Source organism: Panicum virgatum, chromosome 1N, assembly GCF_016808335.1.
Source record: "Panicum virgatum strain AP13 chromosome 1N, P.virgatum_v5, whole genome shotgun sequence".
Classification (NCBI taxonomy): Eukaryota; Viridiplantae; Streptophyta; class Magnoliopsida; order Poales; family Poaceae; genus Panicum; species Panicum virgatum.
Window position 1 is genome coordinate 8,336,414 of NC_053145.1, and position 18,042 is coordinate 8,354,455.

Consider the following 18,042-nt stretch of genomic DNA (forward strand, 5'->3'; position numbering starts at 1 on the left):
TGCAGCTGAATGGGCCCCCGGTCAGGCGATTGTGGAGTCGGATTGTTCTGCAGTGATAAAGTACCTTGCATGCCCAGATGCCCAACGTTCTCCTTCCACCTTCATCATCAGAGCCGCGCTGGAAGAAGCCAGGAAACTGCTGAAGGTGGAGTTCCGCCACATAGGGAGGGATCAAAATGGAGTTGCCCATGAGTTAGCACAGATGGCCAAGCGCCTTTGCCATAGTGCTGTTTGGAGAGAGCGAGTACCAGTTTGTGTCGAGCAAGCCTGCGCTCATGATGTAAACTCTTCTATTACTCAGTAATAAAGCTCTCTTTTCGCAAAAAAAAATAATGTCACCTTCAGACAAATTTTATATGACGAGTGTGGATCAAGCCCGAGGCCAAGTGGATGGAGCGCGACTGCGTACCAAATTTTACTTCGTTCTGTCATAATTTATAATTCCTTCGCTGTTAAACATATGTTGTTTAGTGAATAAAGAAAAATTATACTTCCTTAGTTGTTTCTCATTAATCTATCTATTATATTAATAAAAGAGTGCTAAAATAAACTATCATATTCGCCGAGAGGGTCTTGAAATTTTTGGATTAATCTAAAAAAGTGAAGAATATGCGCCCTTGGATTTTATGAAGATCTAACGTTCTAAATTAATCCAAAATATCCATATCAAATATAATTAATAAATAGCTAATTTTATAATTAAAAAGAGAAAAAAACTTGGACATGACCTGAGAGTCAATGCCGAATACGACTAGTAAATAGCCAAATTAAGGTTCATAAAAATAAAAAAATAGCACTTGATGAAATATTAGTAAATAATTAAATTTAAAATTGAAAGTATAGGAAAATTAGCCGTTGGCCAAAGAGCCCAAATCAAGTATAGATAATAAGGGAGTGTTAAAAGAAGTCACCATGTTCGCTTAAAGGGTCTACAAATTTTATGTTAATCTATAAATATGGATTTCATAAAGATCTAACGCTCTAAATTAAATTGAGAGTCTATATCAAATTAGAAATACTACTAAGATGGAAATTAGGAATGAAAATATGAGGGGAGGTTTAGTTCATGATGTCACATGCATCGAGAATGTGATGACTAGCGAGAAAATTGATGTGCTCAAGATGTGGAAAAGAAGATGGTTCATTGGTGTGATTGCTGATAATAAAACCAGAAGCATAACTAATAAAATACGCAAAAGTCGGACGATATGACCTACATTTTGCCCTGTCCACGATATGAGATCGGCTATAGGTTCACCATAGCTTTCAACACTTTTTTTAGAATGGTTGGAGAAAAATGGACGTATCACGTCGCTCGATCCAATGGCTGGGAAGGTATAGGCACCAAGAGGCACCAAAAAGAGAGGCACCCGGTATGCACTCGGTGCATACTAAATGGTGGGCCCTAAGCACTTGGTGCATACCGAAGTGGTGGCCCCCCCACCGGTGGAGATGAGGTGGGAAAATTATATTTCTGATTTTTCTATTTGATCAAGGGTATAATGGTAAATCCTTAATTGTGCGAATAACATTTTGAGTTTGATTGAATGGTTGATCTAAAATAGTTTTAGCCCGCTAAGGTTGAACCCACGTCGGTTCTAGGGTTCCTGGCGGACCTAGGGTTTCTCCCAGCGAGGGGGCGCGGTCCGGTGACGAAGGGAGGGAGGCTGCGGGCCTGCGGCCATGGCGTCGTCAAGCTCATGCTCGTCAGGGTGATCCGCATCGTCGAGAGGAAGAGGAGGCGGGGAGATGGAGAGGTTTAGGGCACCGGTGCCGTACCGAGTAGGTCCGTATGACTACTCCCCGGCGGTGAAGTGCCGCTGCAATAGGAAGGCGCCCTGCTGGACATCATGGAGCGACGACAACTCGGACCGGAGGTACTACAGATGCCCTTCAGGACTGATAAGCATTTCTTTAGGTTGTCCCCTTAGATTGGTCTGCTCTGAGATTGATTTTCTGATTTGCTGTACAATTCATTTGAATGTAGAAACCCGAGGATTGCGGCTATTATGTGTGGATGGATCATGAGGCTACACAGTATGAGCGGATTTTGATGTGTGACCTTCGTGATGCTGTTTGGCAGCTGAGGAGGGAGAAAGAAGATGAGCAGCAGCATATTCAGACGATTTAGGATTTAAATAGAGAGCTCAGGGAGATGATAGTGCAACTAGAAAAGGAGAAGGCTGAATTCAATAAGAAGATGGAAGAAAATGAGCAAATTGAATTGAAGGAGAAGAGCAACTTCAGTTGTTTCAGTAGGTGCATTGTAGTTTTTGCTTTGTTAGGGCTGTTGTTTATACTGAAGTACTCAACATTATGACTTGCTCTTAGAGCCTGAGCTTTTGTGGCAACCTTTGTTTGTGCATGATCTTTTGATGTAAATGTTGACTGAGATTGCAGCATATTTCAATGCAAAATGAACTTATTTGCAAAATGAAGTGATAAATGCACATGGATGGCAGTTAACAATATCAGTTCATAGAGTACTAACATGAACCTGAGTTCATAGAGCTAAGGTAACATCACTAACATGAACCTGAGTTCATAAACATCATCTCATAGTAGCAAATATTTACAGCAAACAGTATCTTCAGGTTGATGTCATCAAACAATATAAGAAGTTGTAATATAAGTTCAGAAAAGGTATCATCTTCTAGCTAGATATTTTCAGTACTTGACACCAAACAACAAGTAAGAAAGGCGACAATTGCTCCTTGGGATGCTCTAGGAATGGTTTGCTGAAATGGTCCTTGAGAAGATGCTTGAAAAGCTGATGCATCCTTGTTGCTTGAGCAGGAGCTGCCAATGGTTGTAGACTGTAGAGAAGGACCTGGTCCTTCTTCTTGAGTAGCTGGAGCTGGAGCTCTTGGTGCTTTTCTGTGCTCTTGTGTACATGATCAATATATGTCTGTGAGGCATTGAAATGATGTGGTTCGTCCGACGATAATTTGTTAGGTGGTCATGTCAGATGAACACCGGTCACATTGGTGCATGAAAAAAACAGTCCCATGGTTGCGGTTTTTATAGTTGCACCTACAGAAGTGAAGGTGTGTCATGGTCAAAGATCAATACACATTGTCGTTGCCCACAATTTATGTTAGAGCCCACGAAAATGGCGTGCAATTTCTGTTCCAGGTGTGGACTAAGTGTATGCATCTCGGGAAGAGAAGCTGTCCGGTCAATGTCAATAAAAAATGTAAAGAACTTGAGACAGTAAAAAAAATCTAGAAATATTGTCTGGTCAATGTCAGGTCCTTGAGACAGTCAAAACCTAGAAACATGTCCGGTGACTGTAAGTGCGTGGGACCACAGTTCCAACTGAGTCTTGAAGTATGGAGAAAATGCTATGGTGATGCTGTTAGTGCAGTAAGACATGATGTTGCACTCGTGAAGAGTAGGAGGGGCACTTTTGAATGGGTAGCCTCGCACTTTATTGAAAACTGCTCCGATGATCAGAACGGAGAATCAGTCGAATAGTGCATGGGAAGAATAGATCCATCAAGATATCTGCCGAGTCCATCTAAAATGTCCCGTGAGTCACCGGTCCGACCGGTGAGCGACACGTCCAAATTCAAGTCCTTTGAGTTCGTACTAAAAATCTTTTACAAGTTTGTGGATATAACAGTTCACCAACAAATCTGACGAGTGCAGCGACCGGTCTGAATGATGAGTGCATCAGAAGAGGAACTCGTCAAAATTGAAGTCATCTGAGTTCGTACTGAAATTCATTGACAAAAAGTCCGGTGTCTGTTAAGACCTTGAAATATTGTCCGGCGAATGTCAAGACCTTAAGACAGTAAAAAGTCTAGAAACATTGTCTGGTCAATGTCAGGACCTTGAGACAGTCAAAACCTAGAAACATTGTCCGGTAACTGTCATTGCGTGGGAACCACAGTTCCAACTGTCTCTCGAAGTACAGCGAAAACGCTGCGGTGATGTTGTACAGTGCGCAAACCGGTCTGACCTGTAGTGCAGTTAGACATGATGATGCCACACATTTCACTGCAACAAATGGAACACAAAGAATTCACAAATGCAAACAGACGCTTCATATCAGGGTAATACTTTATTACAATTCTACAAAGGAAGGTGTCTGGAGATACACCCATGCAAAACTAAGCCTAATGACTATGCTAACAAGTTCCACTGATGCCCATTGCTGTCACTCTTGATTAGACGACAAGGTAGCACATGAAGAAAATGGATCCTACTAATAGACAAAGTTCTGTATAAGAAGCAAAAAGGAACAATAATTTAGTTTTTGAAACGTAGAGTTTGCCAGTGAATGCAGATGAAAATTGTGACCTTACCTATATCCATTCGGGAGCTGCAATCAGATCCTTGGCAAATCATTAATCTAGCACATCTTCAGGGAGCTTTGTTTCCTACAAATGAAGATGAACATCAGTCATAAGTACACATGCCTCACACATGGACAGTTGTCAGCTTTGATGAACATTACTCAAAACTACCTCTGGTCTCAAGAAGCATGTTCGCCGATTGTGACCCGAGCCCCTACATAGGCTATTTTTCGAGGAAGATTTCGTGGTAGATTTAGTCTTATCTGAACTTGACTTCAACTTTTTCTTCGGGGCCCCTCTGCCAGGCACAATCATGGGATCCAGGACATCTCTGAACTCTTTTCCAATCAACCTCCGGCGCTTGTGGCAGCACCGGTCCATACATCTTGCCTTCGTTCCCTCCTGCATTTGGCATGATCACAGTAGCTTCTTGTCCAAGGACACATTTGGTCCGCTCATATGCTTCCGGTGAACGAGATGCTACAAAGACTGCAGAAAGACTAAGATTGCGTAGCTCACGGAACCTTAGTAGGGTAGGGGAATAGTCATACATGGTGCTCTTTGTTATCATCGGAAATGCATGTTTCGCCCCCATAGTCCACCTTTCCAAACACACAGCAGTCTGAAAGCTTGCTCTCATCCCGGAGGCCCAATATAAAGAAGATGTGTGAGCAGGGGATTCCAAGGGATTGCAACTTACGACAAAAACAGGAAATTCTCTTCAGATTGGCCTCTTCAGTTAATTCACATTTCACATAGTACATGATGTCTCTATCTCTCCTTTCAACAATATACTCAGTTGTATCATCGCCATCTAGAATCTCAATCAGAGAACACTTCTTGGCTGTTTCCACGCTGAACTGGACCTTCGCCTTAAAAGCATTTGGTGTGAACCTTTTCTTTGCGTTTATCTCAAGAACTGAAGCATCAGGTTCTGTGAATGGCGCAGATTGCAGTGCTTTAGCATCGTCATCCGCCTCATTTCTGCGCACCTTTGTAAGGCAGGTCTCATAGTGCTGTACCATTTCTAACAGGGTCATTTTACCATCCAGTTGTTGACGCAAAATGAACACACTGGAATCTGAAGGCACTGTTCGCCAAGCTTCAGAATGCAAACCAAGCGTGCCAGTCAATCTGACCTGTTGATTGACAAGGAAACAGGGTAAACGTTAAATTCGTGGGTGTATCGGCTGGATTTCCGAATAACCTTCACGCAGAGTATCGGCAAGGAGTTGCCGATACAAAAAAATGACAGATCGAACGGGATAAACATGTATTAAAAGCGATCTGTGGGAGATCGGCAAGAAACTGCCGATATAGGTAGCAACAGATGGCTATATCTAAAGCCGATACTTGCCAGATAACGATGCACAAACCCACAAATGTATGCATATGAGCAAAGCTAAGCTTACAACCGATCTAATCAGCTTTTCAAGATCTAATGCTACAATAAAGGAATTGATAGCCGATTAAATAGATTGCTAAGCCAGGTGAATTGTGAATAAATCTAGACGAGAAAACAACAATGCGGCAGAGATCAAAGCCTAGATGAATTCGACCAGAAGCTAAAGCTCAGATCTATTCGGTAAATGAAAACTTACCAGCAGAACAAGTCGCTCGAATGTGAGACATTCTTGATCAACTCGAAAGAACTCACAGAAAAAGAAAATAGCGAAGCCGCTGACAGAAAAGTAAATTGCAAGTAGAAAGTAGGGTTTGTTGATTGGTCGTGTGACAAAACTTTTACAAATAGACGGGGGTACATATTTATAGCCTAAACAACCTAGCCGGTTATGGCACATCAAACTTGCTAAATAAGAAATATCTAAACAAAAAGAAATACTAAGATACATAGACTCTAATTTCCTTTTTGTAGAGTTCTTCTCGATTAAGCTTCCTTCCGATCTATCCGCTAACAGGTAAATTTGCATGTAAGACCAGCTTGGACCTTTTCCCGTGCGGCAACATGCTTTCTTTATTCAATTACCTTGGCATGCACGTGCTGCTCCTGGCCTTCTTGTATGCGAAGCTTCCTTTGCCATGACTTGCCTCCATAATCAATAATAAAATAATCCGGTCAGGTGCTAACCATATTTGATTAAGGAATACTCTTCACGTGATGTAAGCACACATGTGCATGCAAGTCTTATTAGCTTCTTGCCCTTACATACGAACCTCACATACTTGCATGTAAGCTCCTGCTAACTTCTTGCTTTCCTTGCTTTCACTTATGAATTTCCAACAAGCAAGCTCCCCGGCTTCATCGATAACAACCTTTGACTACCGGCTTTCATATTAACACGAATAGCCGATTGCTTCATAATTTCTATTACATCGGATTTACCAAAATCTAGTGTCAACACAGGCCCCCCAGTTTCGGAGTATGAAGGGTTCATGCTTCGAAACTCTGTAAATGCAATGCCTCAATCTGCTCAATCACTTCATGGACAAGAGACCTCGGCTTTTCTGATGTTGTTCTTTCATAACCGATTTCTTCCTTCAAGTTTCTTTGTCACAAATTTTCAAAGCCAACGTGAAGAATCAAGTCAACCATACTCTTCCTGCTAAATAACTTGGGTCTTTGAAAGATTTTTAAAATCAAAATAAAACTTTGCTCCTCAAATGATTCTCTCAGATCGCTCAATGTGTACGATTCCTCACCAAGGCATTAGATCGCCTTTTTCCTCCCTATTTCTAATAAGGCTTTTTGGTAGAGCTCAGGATAGGGAATGAAAAGAAGCATACATGTTTCGCATATATTGCAAAATAAAAAATCGGACCCAATAAGGAAAATATGTCATATAATCAGATCAAGATGTGCATGTGTGTGGGATTTTTCTTGATGGAACTCGCACCCCTTTCCACATGACTCTACCTTTTATTTGGGATATGAGCTATCTTTCTTTTCTCTTTTTTTTTATATTTCTAGACACGGATATACTTTTTTTTGCATAGCTCATATCTTTTTGCAAGATGAATATAAAGAGTCATGTTAAAGGGATGGAGTATTCTTGTGTGGATGGAAGGCATATTTTTGCGTAACTTCTAGTGTAGAAGTTAGCATATGGGTAACTGGGTAGGTGAATCTGGAGTGTACGTGATCTTGATCTTAAAAGCATGAAATGAATCTCACAAGAGTCATAAATAATTTGACAACGCTCAATGCAAGAACAAATAGCATATGTAAAAGTTTTTCAAAGATATGTCAACATATGGCTCTAGTAGGAATTTTATATCATTGAGGAGTTAAGCTATTTTCTTTTACAAAATAAAAACCCCAAGTATTTTTGCAGTAAGAAGTAAGGTTTCTTTGATCATACCAGTATTGGTGGTGGGCGGCAGCATCATAGTCAGTTTTTGATCATCGGCTTCTTGTATCCCCGTCGGTTGATGTTTGAATCTCGGTCTTCTTCTCTAGTGGCAATCATCGACCTTGATCTCGTACACTATGACAGGTGTTGGTCTAGCAAGTAACCCCATCTGCCTATCCTGACCGGCCAAAGCAAGCAACCACCCACAACAACGTAACTTGCCCGCATTGGATCTCAACCTTGTAGCTGTGCCAATGGATCATCTTTGGCAATCAGTATAATAAGGATGTGCTTTCCTTCTTGCGTTTGGCCGGGGACTGTATCAGGCTCGTCTTTATGCTCAGTAGCACCGTGACTGGTACTGTCGTCTTAGGTAATGTCCGCTCATCGTCATCGGCTTTGCCTGCATTGACCAGCATCATAACAGTGAGCCGATGAGACCAACCCAGCCTCTTCTTCAAACGCCAACGATATTGCTCTCATTCTGGAAGAGCAGAAATCCTAGTAGCCGATAATTACTTTTATCAGCTGTCAATCATTGGTGAGATAACAGATATCTTCTAAATTAATCCCGCTTTTATCAGAGACCAACTCCATCATCAGCACTTTTGTATTCCTCAAGCAGCCGTCAGATTAAAGCGTTGTTCTGCCTCTTCTTCTTTGACGTGAGCTTTGCACCATTGGGAAAGAAGTCAATCCCGGCTGGTTAAAAGAAAGAACTCCACCTAATAGTAGCCAATTAAAATATCGACGAGCCATGGTTTCATTGAGCGTCAGTTTTAATTGGCTTTCTAGGAACCGACCAGTCTTCCAATATTTTAATGACATTAGGTCCTTCCCATGGTTAATTCCAATCGGCTGCTCTTTCTTCTGCCTCACGTATTTACACTGCACTCAAGAACTACGCCGGCGATGGTTAGCATCGGTCTCTCGTACTTGGCAGCATTGGGATGTCACGATCGTTGTCAGTAGCGCCATCTCGCCCCTCGGCATCCCTTAGCTCCGGCAATCTTATATCATCACGGTGGCACTGATCCAGCATGACGCTGTCAACGGTGATGTCGATCGCATCTGGCACTTCTGGAGGCCTCACATCAGCAGAGGTCAAGCCATGATGAGTTGGCGGCACTGCTACTCCATGTGTTTGATGCAGTCAAAGCGATCGGCGAAGTCGCAGAAGGACCATATCATTCAGATCTTGCTAGTCTTCTAGTCATCTTAAGGTATCATCCATATCCATATGCATATGTGTACGTACGTGTATGACCTTGCATGCTGGAAAACGTAACTCTTCTTGCTTGTACATCTCTGACATTAAGGAAAAGCTATAATTCACTCGGGTGATCTGGGGTTGTCTCTCACTCGAATTTGTAGCCGTCCGATGCTTACTAGGATTGTGTTGATCTCCCCGATCGGTCCGGTGCGATCTTTTTTTTCTACATCTCTGACATGTAGGACCGGTTGCTCTGTTTGTATTTTGGATTCCGCGCCGATATTTTATCCCACGTCTCCGCAGCTTCGGTCTCATCGTCTTCCACTTTCCCCATTCCTCTTCTTCTTGTAGGTACGGTGATTCTAGGGTTGCATCCCCTGCTCCGATTGATTCCGTTTGATCTATTATGCGTCTCTATTTGCTTGCATTTGTGATTCGATTAGGTCGTCTTCATCTATTTACCGAATTTGACTGTGATTCCGTTCTGTTTTCTGGATGATTTAGTTCAAGCGGTTTCGTCGAACTCGTCCGCGGCGACGACACCACTCCCTCCTCCGCCGGGGTGCGCTTGCGCCAGGACTCCTCCGCCGGGGCGCGCTTGCGCCAGGAGCCTGCGGCGGCGAGGTGCTGCGCCAGGAGCGCAGGGTGCTGCTGCGGTACGCCATCTCTATCTCTTCTTGAGTGAGCCCCGTTTGATGCGCCCCTGTTCTGCCCCTGTTCGGTGCTGTCCTTCTCTCTCTCGTTTGAGCCTGCCTGGGAGCATGATTCATCTGGCTGCTGCAGATGTGCTGTCGTTGCCCTCTCTCTCTCTCTCGTTTGAGCCTGGGAGCACGATTCCTCTGGCTGCTGTAGATGTGCTGCCCCTGCTCTCTCTCTCGGAGTGAGCTTGCAGCATCTCTGGTAGTTTGTTTCTTCATTTTCCTCTATAGTGGAAGCCATAACCATTGTTTTAGTTCATTTTTTTTCTAGTTTCGTATTCCTCGAGTGATTTGGCTCTCTTTGTCACTCGCTTCTTTTGGCCGTCCGATCTTGCTCGTCCTCTCCATCTGACGAGGCTGCTGTTTTGTTTCTTTCACTGACAAGTGGGTCCCATTTTTATTTTGCTTTTTTTATTCCGCGGTTACTTTCCTCTTTTATTCCCCGCTCGTTGCTCTTGTTTCTGTTTTGAATTCATTTTTCCTCCTTCCTTTTCTGAGCGCTCCGAGCTGCCCCCTTCTCGCGCTCGCCCTGCTCCTCTTATCCTTCATCGGTTTCTAGTGTTTTAGGTGAGTTTTCTTGAGTTAGGGCGCTCTATTCCCTTTGCGTTGTTCCCCGGTTTGTTTGTTCGGTTGATTTTTGCTTTAATTTGTTGCTGTTTTTGCTGGATTTGGATTGTTCGGTAGAGTTCATGGGTTCGTTCTGTTTGGTTCGATCTGTTGTGGTTGATTGATTTGGAATCAACCATTCGGTTGGTTGGCTTCTGATGTTGTTTATGGCGCGAGTTGAGTTGTGCCTTTGATTTATTTTTTCGATTTCTCGGTTTATTTTGATGAGAGCTGCCCCCTTCTCACGCTCGCCCTGCTCCTCTCATCGTTCGTCGGTTTCTAGTGTTTTAGGTGAGTTTTTTTGAGTTAGGGCGCTCTATTCCCTTCGCCTTGTTCCCCGGTTTGTTTGTTCGGTTGATTTTTGCTTCAATTTGTTTCTGTTTTTGTTGGATTTGGTTTGTTCGGTAGAGTTCATGGGTTCGTTTTGTTTGGTTCGATCTGTTGTGGTTGATTTATTTGGAATCAACCATTCTGTTGGCTTCTCATGTTTATGGTGCGAGTTGATTTGTGTCTTTGATTTTTTTGTTCGATTTCTCGGTTTATTTTGATGAGATTGGCACTGTTGTTGGAGTTCATGTAGTCCTATTATTCAACTCGCAGTTGGATCCGCTTATTTGTGTATGGCATTTCCTAGATCTTGGCTCATATTGTTTCTGACGTTGGAGTTCATGTGTTTATTTTACTCGATTCGCAATGGGATCCGCTTTTTTGTGATTCGTTCTAGTTCATCGCTTCCTTTCATTCGATTTTGCCCCGCAGCTTATCACTTGTTGTTGCGTTTCTGTGCCCCCCTTCCCCCTTGAATTTTGGATTTAACCAACTTTTAGGTTGAGCTTGCATTTTGTCTGGTGCTCCTCATGAAGTTACACAGTTGTTTAGTTAGTGTTTATGTAGTTTCTTCAGATGGAGATATTCATTAGAGGTTTCGTTTCTCCTAGGTTTTGTAATTACATAGTTTTTTCTCTCTGTAGATTGTTAGTTTACAATTTTATTTGTTATACTGAGTCTGACTACATTTTGTAGCTTTGTGGATCTCTGTTATGATATGATCTAGTTTGCTTTCATTTTAATTTGTACTATCATGTCAATGTCTGATATATGCTATATTTATATACTTTCATAATTTTCTTACCTTATCGCTGAATGCTATGCAGATGGCGAGGAAGAAGCGTAAAGCTGTTATAGATTTAGAAAGCTCTGAAGAATGTGATGCTGGGAAGTTTGATGACTTGTATGATTCTGAATCTGATCTCCATATTGATGTTGACAATCTCAGTGATGTATGTTATTTTTTATTTTCAGATTCAAGCATTTTGCTACTATGTTCTACTTTTTGTATAACTTTTACATTCTTTTCTGCATGATGGTGATAACATTCTTACTATGTTTATTCTGAATTTGTTTGTATTTTGCTGTTTATAGCATTCATATTCTCCTGATGATGATAGTGTCAAACGTGCTGCTTATAAACAACTTCTTAAGGAGGTACAATATGAATTCTTCGTCAATGTGGATTTTTAATTTCTTATTTAAGTTTTCCTATTGTTTCAATCTGTTTTTTTTTCATCAATATCTGCAGTATACTGAAATTAAGCTTTTGACGAGGAAGTTGGCCTTGTCTCTCTCTAAAGAGGTTATATTTTTTCTATTCTTATTGATTTTCATCTAGTTTGTATATGATAACGAGAATTTCTGCAGTATATAGGATTCTAGAAAATTACACCAGCTACTTGTGTAACTTACAGTACAATAAGCACTATAATTTTACAACAAAAGCACTGTCAATATAATGCCAGCATCCATTTCTTTTCTCCATTTACTTTTGAAATAATATTACACTTGATTTGTACAATTTTTTTTGTCTAATTTAATTTGGCTTGTACTTTTGTACTATGTTTTATTAGTGTTTGGATTAACATTTCAATCTTTTTTTTCAATCATATTTTTTTGAATGCTTTTTTTACGCTGCTGATGATAGTATTTCTGTTTCATGCTTTTTAGGAAAAGAAGTCCCACTCATTGAAAAGGCCAAAAGATGCTTTTACAAGATTCTCTGTTTCCAACCTTTCGTCAGTCATTGATTCTTTGACTCCTGATCAAAAGAAGATTATTGATGATTTTGGATTTGGTTCTCTACTTCATTTTGATAAGTGCTTTGTTCCAAATAAGTTTGCTCAGTGGGTTGCTAGGCTTGTGAATCATAGATCTGGTGATATTGTTATTGATGGCAAAGTTATTTCTCTTACAAAGCAATCAGTACATCTAGTTCTTGGTCTCCCAATTTCTGATAAACCTTTTCCTGTCAATCCTGCTACTGGTAAAGCTGTGGTTCTGTCTAAGTTTGGAAAGAAATCTATCCCATCGGTTTCCTTCTTTGCGAACAAATTCTTGGATAAAGAACCTATGTCAGATGAAGAAGTCTTGATTTGTTTCATTCTGGTTGCTATGCATAGTTTTCTGTGTGCTAATTCATCAGTGACACCTAGTTATAAGTATTTTGGTATATTTGAAGATCTTCATAATGCCAAACAGTATGATTGGTGTGGGTATATCTTGGATTGGTTGCTTGATTGCGTTAAGATCTTTAACCGAGGAAAATGTTCAAAGGATTCTGATGGTGGTACTCTTGGCGGCTGCCTCTATTATCTTGCTGTAAGTCTTGTTTGTCTCAATACGAGCTCCATAAAGCAGCACAATGTTCCCCATGCAATGATAATTCTCATATTGGACAGGTTATATTTTTTTTCTATTTTGTTTTCATGTTTCTTTCTCTAAATCATATTGGACTGTTTTTTTCAATTTTAATGTTCGTTTATGTTTTTTTTGTTTTTTAGCTACACTCTTCTCCTTCCACTGCAGCAAATCGATCTGTTCATGATATGCGAATTGTTACTCCCTTGCCCGTTCCTAACTTGAGTCGATCTGCCTCTAAATCATGTAACCCTAATGTATGCTTTTTTTTATTTCTCCTTTTTTGTAGTTGTGCTTTTCCTTTCAGTATTTCATTGGTTAATTTAATAGGTTTTTCAATATTATTTTCAGTTGACTTCAGCTTCTGTTGATAGAGTCATGGCAAATTTAATGAAGAAAAGTAAGTTTTTTTGCTCATTGTTTTTTGTTAACTGTTTGTCTTGTTCTATTTATCTTTTTAATATATAATTTTTGCCCCCAGCTCCTGTTGTTGAAACCTCTCCTAAATTTGATTCTGCGCCTTCCAGTTCTACACAAAGCAGTACGTCCTTTATTTCTTATTTATTTTACATGTTGTCTATAAGCTTTTCATTTTTTTTAATTTTTCAATACTCTCATTTATTGTTTTCTTTAGTTCCTCATGATATCAAGACTCCCTCCAAATTTATTGTTCCTCCCTCTGGTTATCCCCCAGATCGTAAGTCTTGTTCCAAACATGATAACTGTTTTTGTTATGTTCTCATATTTTGTTTTGTTGTTCTAATTTTTAATTTTCACTTTTGCTTCTCAGATCCTGTGTCTCGGTCTTTGAACAAGAAATACTGTCATTCGAATTCTAAACCTCTTGACTCTGATGAACTTAATGTTAAGACTCCACTTTCTGATTCTAATAATCATGTTGAGAAGTCTGTTTCATTTGGTGTGCAAGCTCCTGCTTCAAATGATATTATAATGCTTGATGCTGAGAATAGATGTGTTCCGGATTCTGTTTCACCATCTCCCAGGCCTTCTTTATCCCGTTTAGCTTCTCTTAAGGTGTTTTTAATGCTTTCTTCATAATATTTATCTTGTTTTCTCTGATCTAATTCATCATTATTTAGTAAATTGTTTTCAATTTTTTTTCTAGAAGAAAAGTGGCAAAGAAAATGTGCCCCCCGATTCAGCTAATATGGTATGTTTTTCATGTCTTTGGGTTTCAATCAGTTGCATATATTCATTTGCATGTAAATTTAAATATTTTTTTCATTTCTAGGATCAAGTTATAATGCAAACATTGGACTTCACTCCTCATAGCTCTGATAGAATTGATTCCAGGCTGCCTAAACCTAGATCAGTTCTTAAATCCCAAGCTTGGCACTCAAAGTCCTGTTCTCAGAAGAGGGTTTGTTGTTGTACATCTTCTATCATGTTTCCATTAGTTGTTAGTTTTATATGATCTTTTGATATTTTTTTTGTTTTGTAGTCTTCTCCTGATGTTCAAATTCTTGGTGAACCATCTCTAGCAGAGAATGTGCTGAATATGTCCAGAAAAGCAGAACAATTGTATAATTCTAATTTACAAGTGTCTGTTAAAACTCCTAATCCAGTGACTGTTGTTGGAATTTGTGCTTCTGCTCATCATTTTGATTTTACCTCTCAATCTCAACCATTCAAGATCAGAGATTCATCTACTGGTGGGAAACAGCCATTGCATGGTCCCAGACGTTTAGCATTTCCTGGTCCTGTTCTTCGTGGTGATTTTGTTACTAACAATAAGAGGTTTGCTGTTACTAAATCTGAAATTCAAAACTACAAAGTTATTTGTAAGCTTGCTTCGTCCAAGTTTCAAAGGTTTGGCCTATGTTTCATTTACTTCTGTGGTTTATGTTCTTATTTTCTTTGTAATTACTTTGCTTTATGATTTTTTTTATTTTTCATTATTAGTGAGGATGCTGTGAATCTGTTTGGTGTTCGCTGTACCTTTTGGTGTCTTGGTGAATCACTAAAACCTGGTGGGCAAGTCAAGAGTTTTATTGTCTCTGCATTCTGCTTTAGTTTGTTCCAAAAACCAAATGGTCATCCTGATACATCAAAGAGACACTATTTTTTCCCCAACATTGGTGTAAGTTTTAAATATATTCTTCTTCAATTTTATTATATTTATTACATTCAATTGCTTTTATTATTTTTATAAATTATTTATTTTTCAGGAGAATTTGTTAAAAGATATTGATGATGCTGATCAAGATATTTTGGGGCGTGCTTTTATAAAGTCATCTAAAGCAAGACCCTTGAAGCATTCTAATTTGGTACTTACTTTTTTCTTAATCTGACCTTCTTCTTTTAGTGTTATTGCTTTATAACTTGTTTATTTTTGCTGCAGCTCGTTTTTCCTACATGCTTTGAAGATCATTGGTTTGTTTTTATCGTTGATATTAAGGATAAGAAATATGTCATGCTTGACTCTTATTATAAGGAAACTGATGAATTTCAAGAAATCGTTCGTGAAAGAATGGTTAGTTCTTTTACTTAATATTTTCCCCATAGTTTTTTCTTTTTGTCCACTCACCTCTTCATTTTGTTACTTATCTTTGTTCTTTTCATAGAGAGATTCTTTTGAGCATCATTGGAAAAAATTTCTTGGTTTCGAGATGGGATTTGATGACTATGATTTCATGTATTCAGTAGTACCCGAGCAACCTCTTGATAACAAGTAAGAATCTTTACTTTATTTGTTTCCCTCCTTTTTTACTAACTTCATCTTTCTTAGTTTCCCATATTTATATTCTTTGTAATTATAAGACTTACAGTTTGTATGTACTGTTCTTACACCTATATGAGCACTGTAAATTTGAATATTAGTGACTGTCAATTTTTTTGTCCCTTTTTATATTTCTTTATACGTACTAAACTTTTCAATTTTTTTATCAACAGCTCTGATTCTGGTATATATGCTATGATGTTTATTGAGCACTAGACATCCCCACGCAGTTTGCTTACATCTGTTTTCACGTCTGAGGACATTCCCAACATCAGAATAAAGATTGCAAATGATTTGGTATTTCAACCTAAGAATACAGGCATGAAACATCGTGTTACTCATTTTAATGCTGAGGTATATTTTCTTTTATACTTGAGTTCTTGTTTTTTGTTTATTTTTTAGTCTGAAATGTTCTTATTCCTTAATTATTTTCATTTTCAGGATGCTTAATTGATGCCCCAAATTTTGATGCTCATCTGTTAAAGATCTAAACTCATACCCATTCTGAAGATAGAAATCTCAATTACAACCAGTAGCTATCATATACTCTCTGCTGTAATAGGATAGAAATAGTACTTTGCTTAGTCTATTACATATGCTGTAATATGATATAAATAGTACTCTGCTGAGTCTATTACATAATGTTCTTAAACTAGTTCATTCATATAATACATTACTACTAAACTCTGGTTTTCTTCATTTCCTTCCTTTTGGATTATTCCTCCATTTGTTCTTTGTTTGTTGTATCACCCTTCATCTTCATTTTGGTCTTGTCCTCTTCTCATCTTCTTTTTGCTCTTTGCTGTTGGACCTGCCATGAAAAGATATGTTAAATTTGTAATATAATTTTCAGATAATATGAAATATTTGTTGTAAGCAAATCTCACTTGAGTTTGATGGTTTCTTCTTCATTTTTTTTCTTTGCCTCTGCTTTTGCCATTTTTTCCCTCATCTGTTCTACCATTGGTTTGAGTCTTGTTGGGTTTTTAGGTCTCCCTTTTTGCTGGATTCTTGTTGGATCAGCTAGTATAACAATTCCCTCATCATTTGGCACTCCTGCTCGTTGTATTTGTGTCTGTTCTTCAAACTCTATTGTACCAGAACATGAAGTTCCTCCAGTCTCTGCTAGCAAGGTTTCAAGATGTTTATCAATGAGGTCCAATTCTATCTTCAGGTAATCTGTTGCTATTTCTTTTTTAGCTGCTTTAGATGTCAATATTGCTGCCTTCCTTGATAACATATTAAATCTCAGCAACTCATGTGTTGAATTTGTTGGCTCTATTGTAATGTTCCGTAGTCTCATTTCTTTTTTCCTCCAGCGGTCAATGAAATATTTCTCTGGAATTTTCATAATTTCTTCTTCTACTATCACTTTCAGTATGTGAGTACATAAGATTCCATCCTTGTTGAACTTTCCACATATGCAGCTGAATTCCTCTTCTCCTTTTTTCAGATTAGTAGTCACAATGTACTTTCTAATCCTCTCATGTTTCTTAATCTGATTGGACTTATACCATACTTCAAAACATGTTCCCCTTTCTGTCTCCGTGTATTTGTATCTTTCAGTCTGCTTCAGTTGGTTCATAAATTTGAGATATATGTTTCTGTTGTATAGTCCAATCGCTTGCTGTTCAATAGTGTATCCATATTGTAACTCCTTTGGTATTTTCTGCTTGCTGAAACTATCCTCTATTTCTTCTTTCATTCTTATACTGTCCACTATTCGCTGGTACTATCTCAAGAAGCTAACTATACTATATGTAGGCCCAACATTGTCTTTGAACCTAGCATTTGTACCTTCACTCCTTCCTGTACTCTGTATGAAAGGAAAGAAGTCATTTTTGAAGTAAACAGGTATGAACCTTTTCCTTGTCTCCCACATCTTACTGAAGTATTTGTTGTTCTCTAGTTTGAAATCAAATATCATTTTCTGCCACAGCATCTCAAATTCCTCTTCTGTAACTGAGAAGTTGACTGTGTCTTCAAAAATTTCAGGTAGTCCTTTATTTGCAGTGAAGCACCTCAAGTTTTTATTGTAGCACTTTGATTTTATATGAAAGAAACAATTTCTGTGCCTGGTATTTGGAAATACTTTCTCAATAGCTGATTTCATTGCCTTGTCCTGATCTGTTATTATAGACTTTGGATGTTTTCCACCCATTGATTCTGCAAAAGTTTCAAACACCCATTTGAAAGTCTCTGTTGTTTCATCTGACAGGAATGCACATCCAAACAAACATGTGTGGGCATGGCCTGTTATTCCAACAAATGGTGCAAATGGAAGGTTGTATCTGTTTGTCATGTAAGTTGTGTCAAAACTCACACAGTCACCATACTCTGCATACCATTGTAATGATATTCCTTCTCTCCAGTATAAATTTTTGACCTTCATTTCATTGTCTACTTGAAATCTGTAAAAGAAAGTTGGATCTTCTGTTTTCCTCTTTCTGAAGTATTCCAATGCTTGTGTCATGTCATTTCC

The 18,042-nt window shown here is 39.0% G+C and overlaps 1 protein-coding gene and 1 long non-coding RNA gene across 2 annotated transcripts; both read left to right on the forward strand.

Annotated features, from left to right (window-relative positions):
• Window positions 1-9,120: 9,120 nt before the first annotated feature.
• LOC120653257 lies at window positions 9,121-16,212 on the forward strand. The gene is made up of 21 exons (XM_039931032.1): window positions 9,121-9,176; window positions 9,330-9,481; window positions 11,284-11,409; window positions 11,552-11,614; window positions 11,709-11,762; window positions 12,131-12,703; window positions 12,787-12,861; window positions 12,964-13,077; window positions 13,172-13,220; window positions 13,302-13,361; window positions 13,455-13,517; window positions 13,611-13,855; window positions 13,947-13,991; window positions 14,073-14,201; window positions 14,283-14,650; window positions 14,744-14,921; window positions 15,010-15,108; window positions 15,183-15,314; window positions 15,406-15,512; window positions 15,734-15,914; window positions 16,002-16,212. The coding sequence occupies exons 3-20, from the start codon at window positions 11,284-11,286 to the stop codon at window positions 15,774-15,776; spliced, it is 2,523 nt and encodes an 840-aa protein (XP_039786966.1). The 5' UTR covers window positions 9,121-9,176; window positions 9,330-9,481; the 3' UTR covers window positions 15,777-15,914; window positions 16,002-16,212.
• A 1,023-nt stretch (window positions 16,213-17,235) lies between these two features.
• Window positions 17,236-17,833, forward strand: LOC120653930. Its single transcript, XR_005666898.1, has 3 exons — window positions 17,236-17,414; window positions 17,500-17,555; window positions 17,779-17,833. It is a non-coding gene; the product is annotated as an uncharacterized LOC120653930 (long non-coding RNA).
• The last annotated feature ends 209 nt before the right edge of the window (window positions 17,834-18,042 follow it).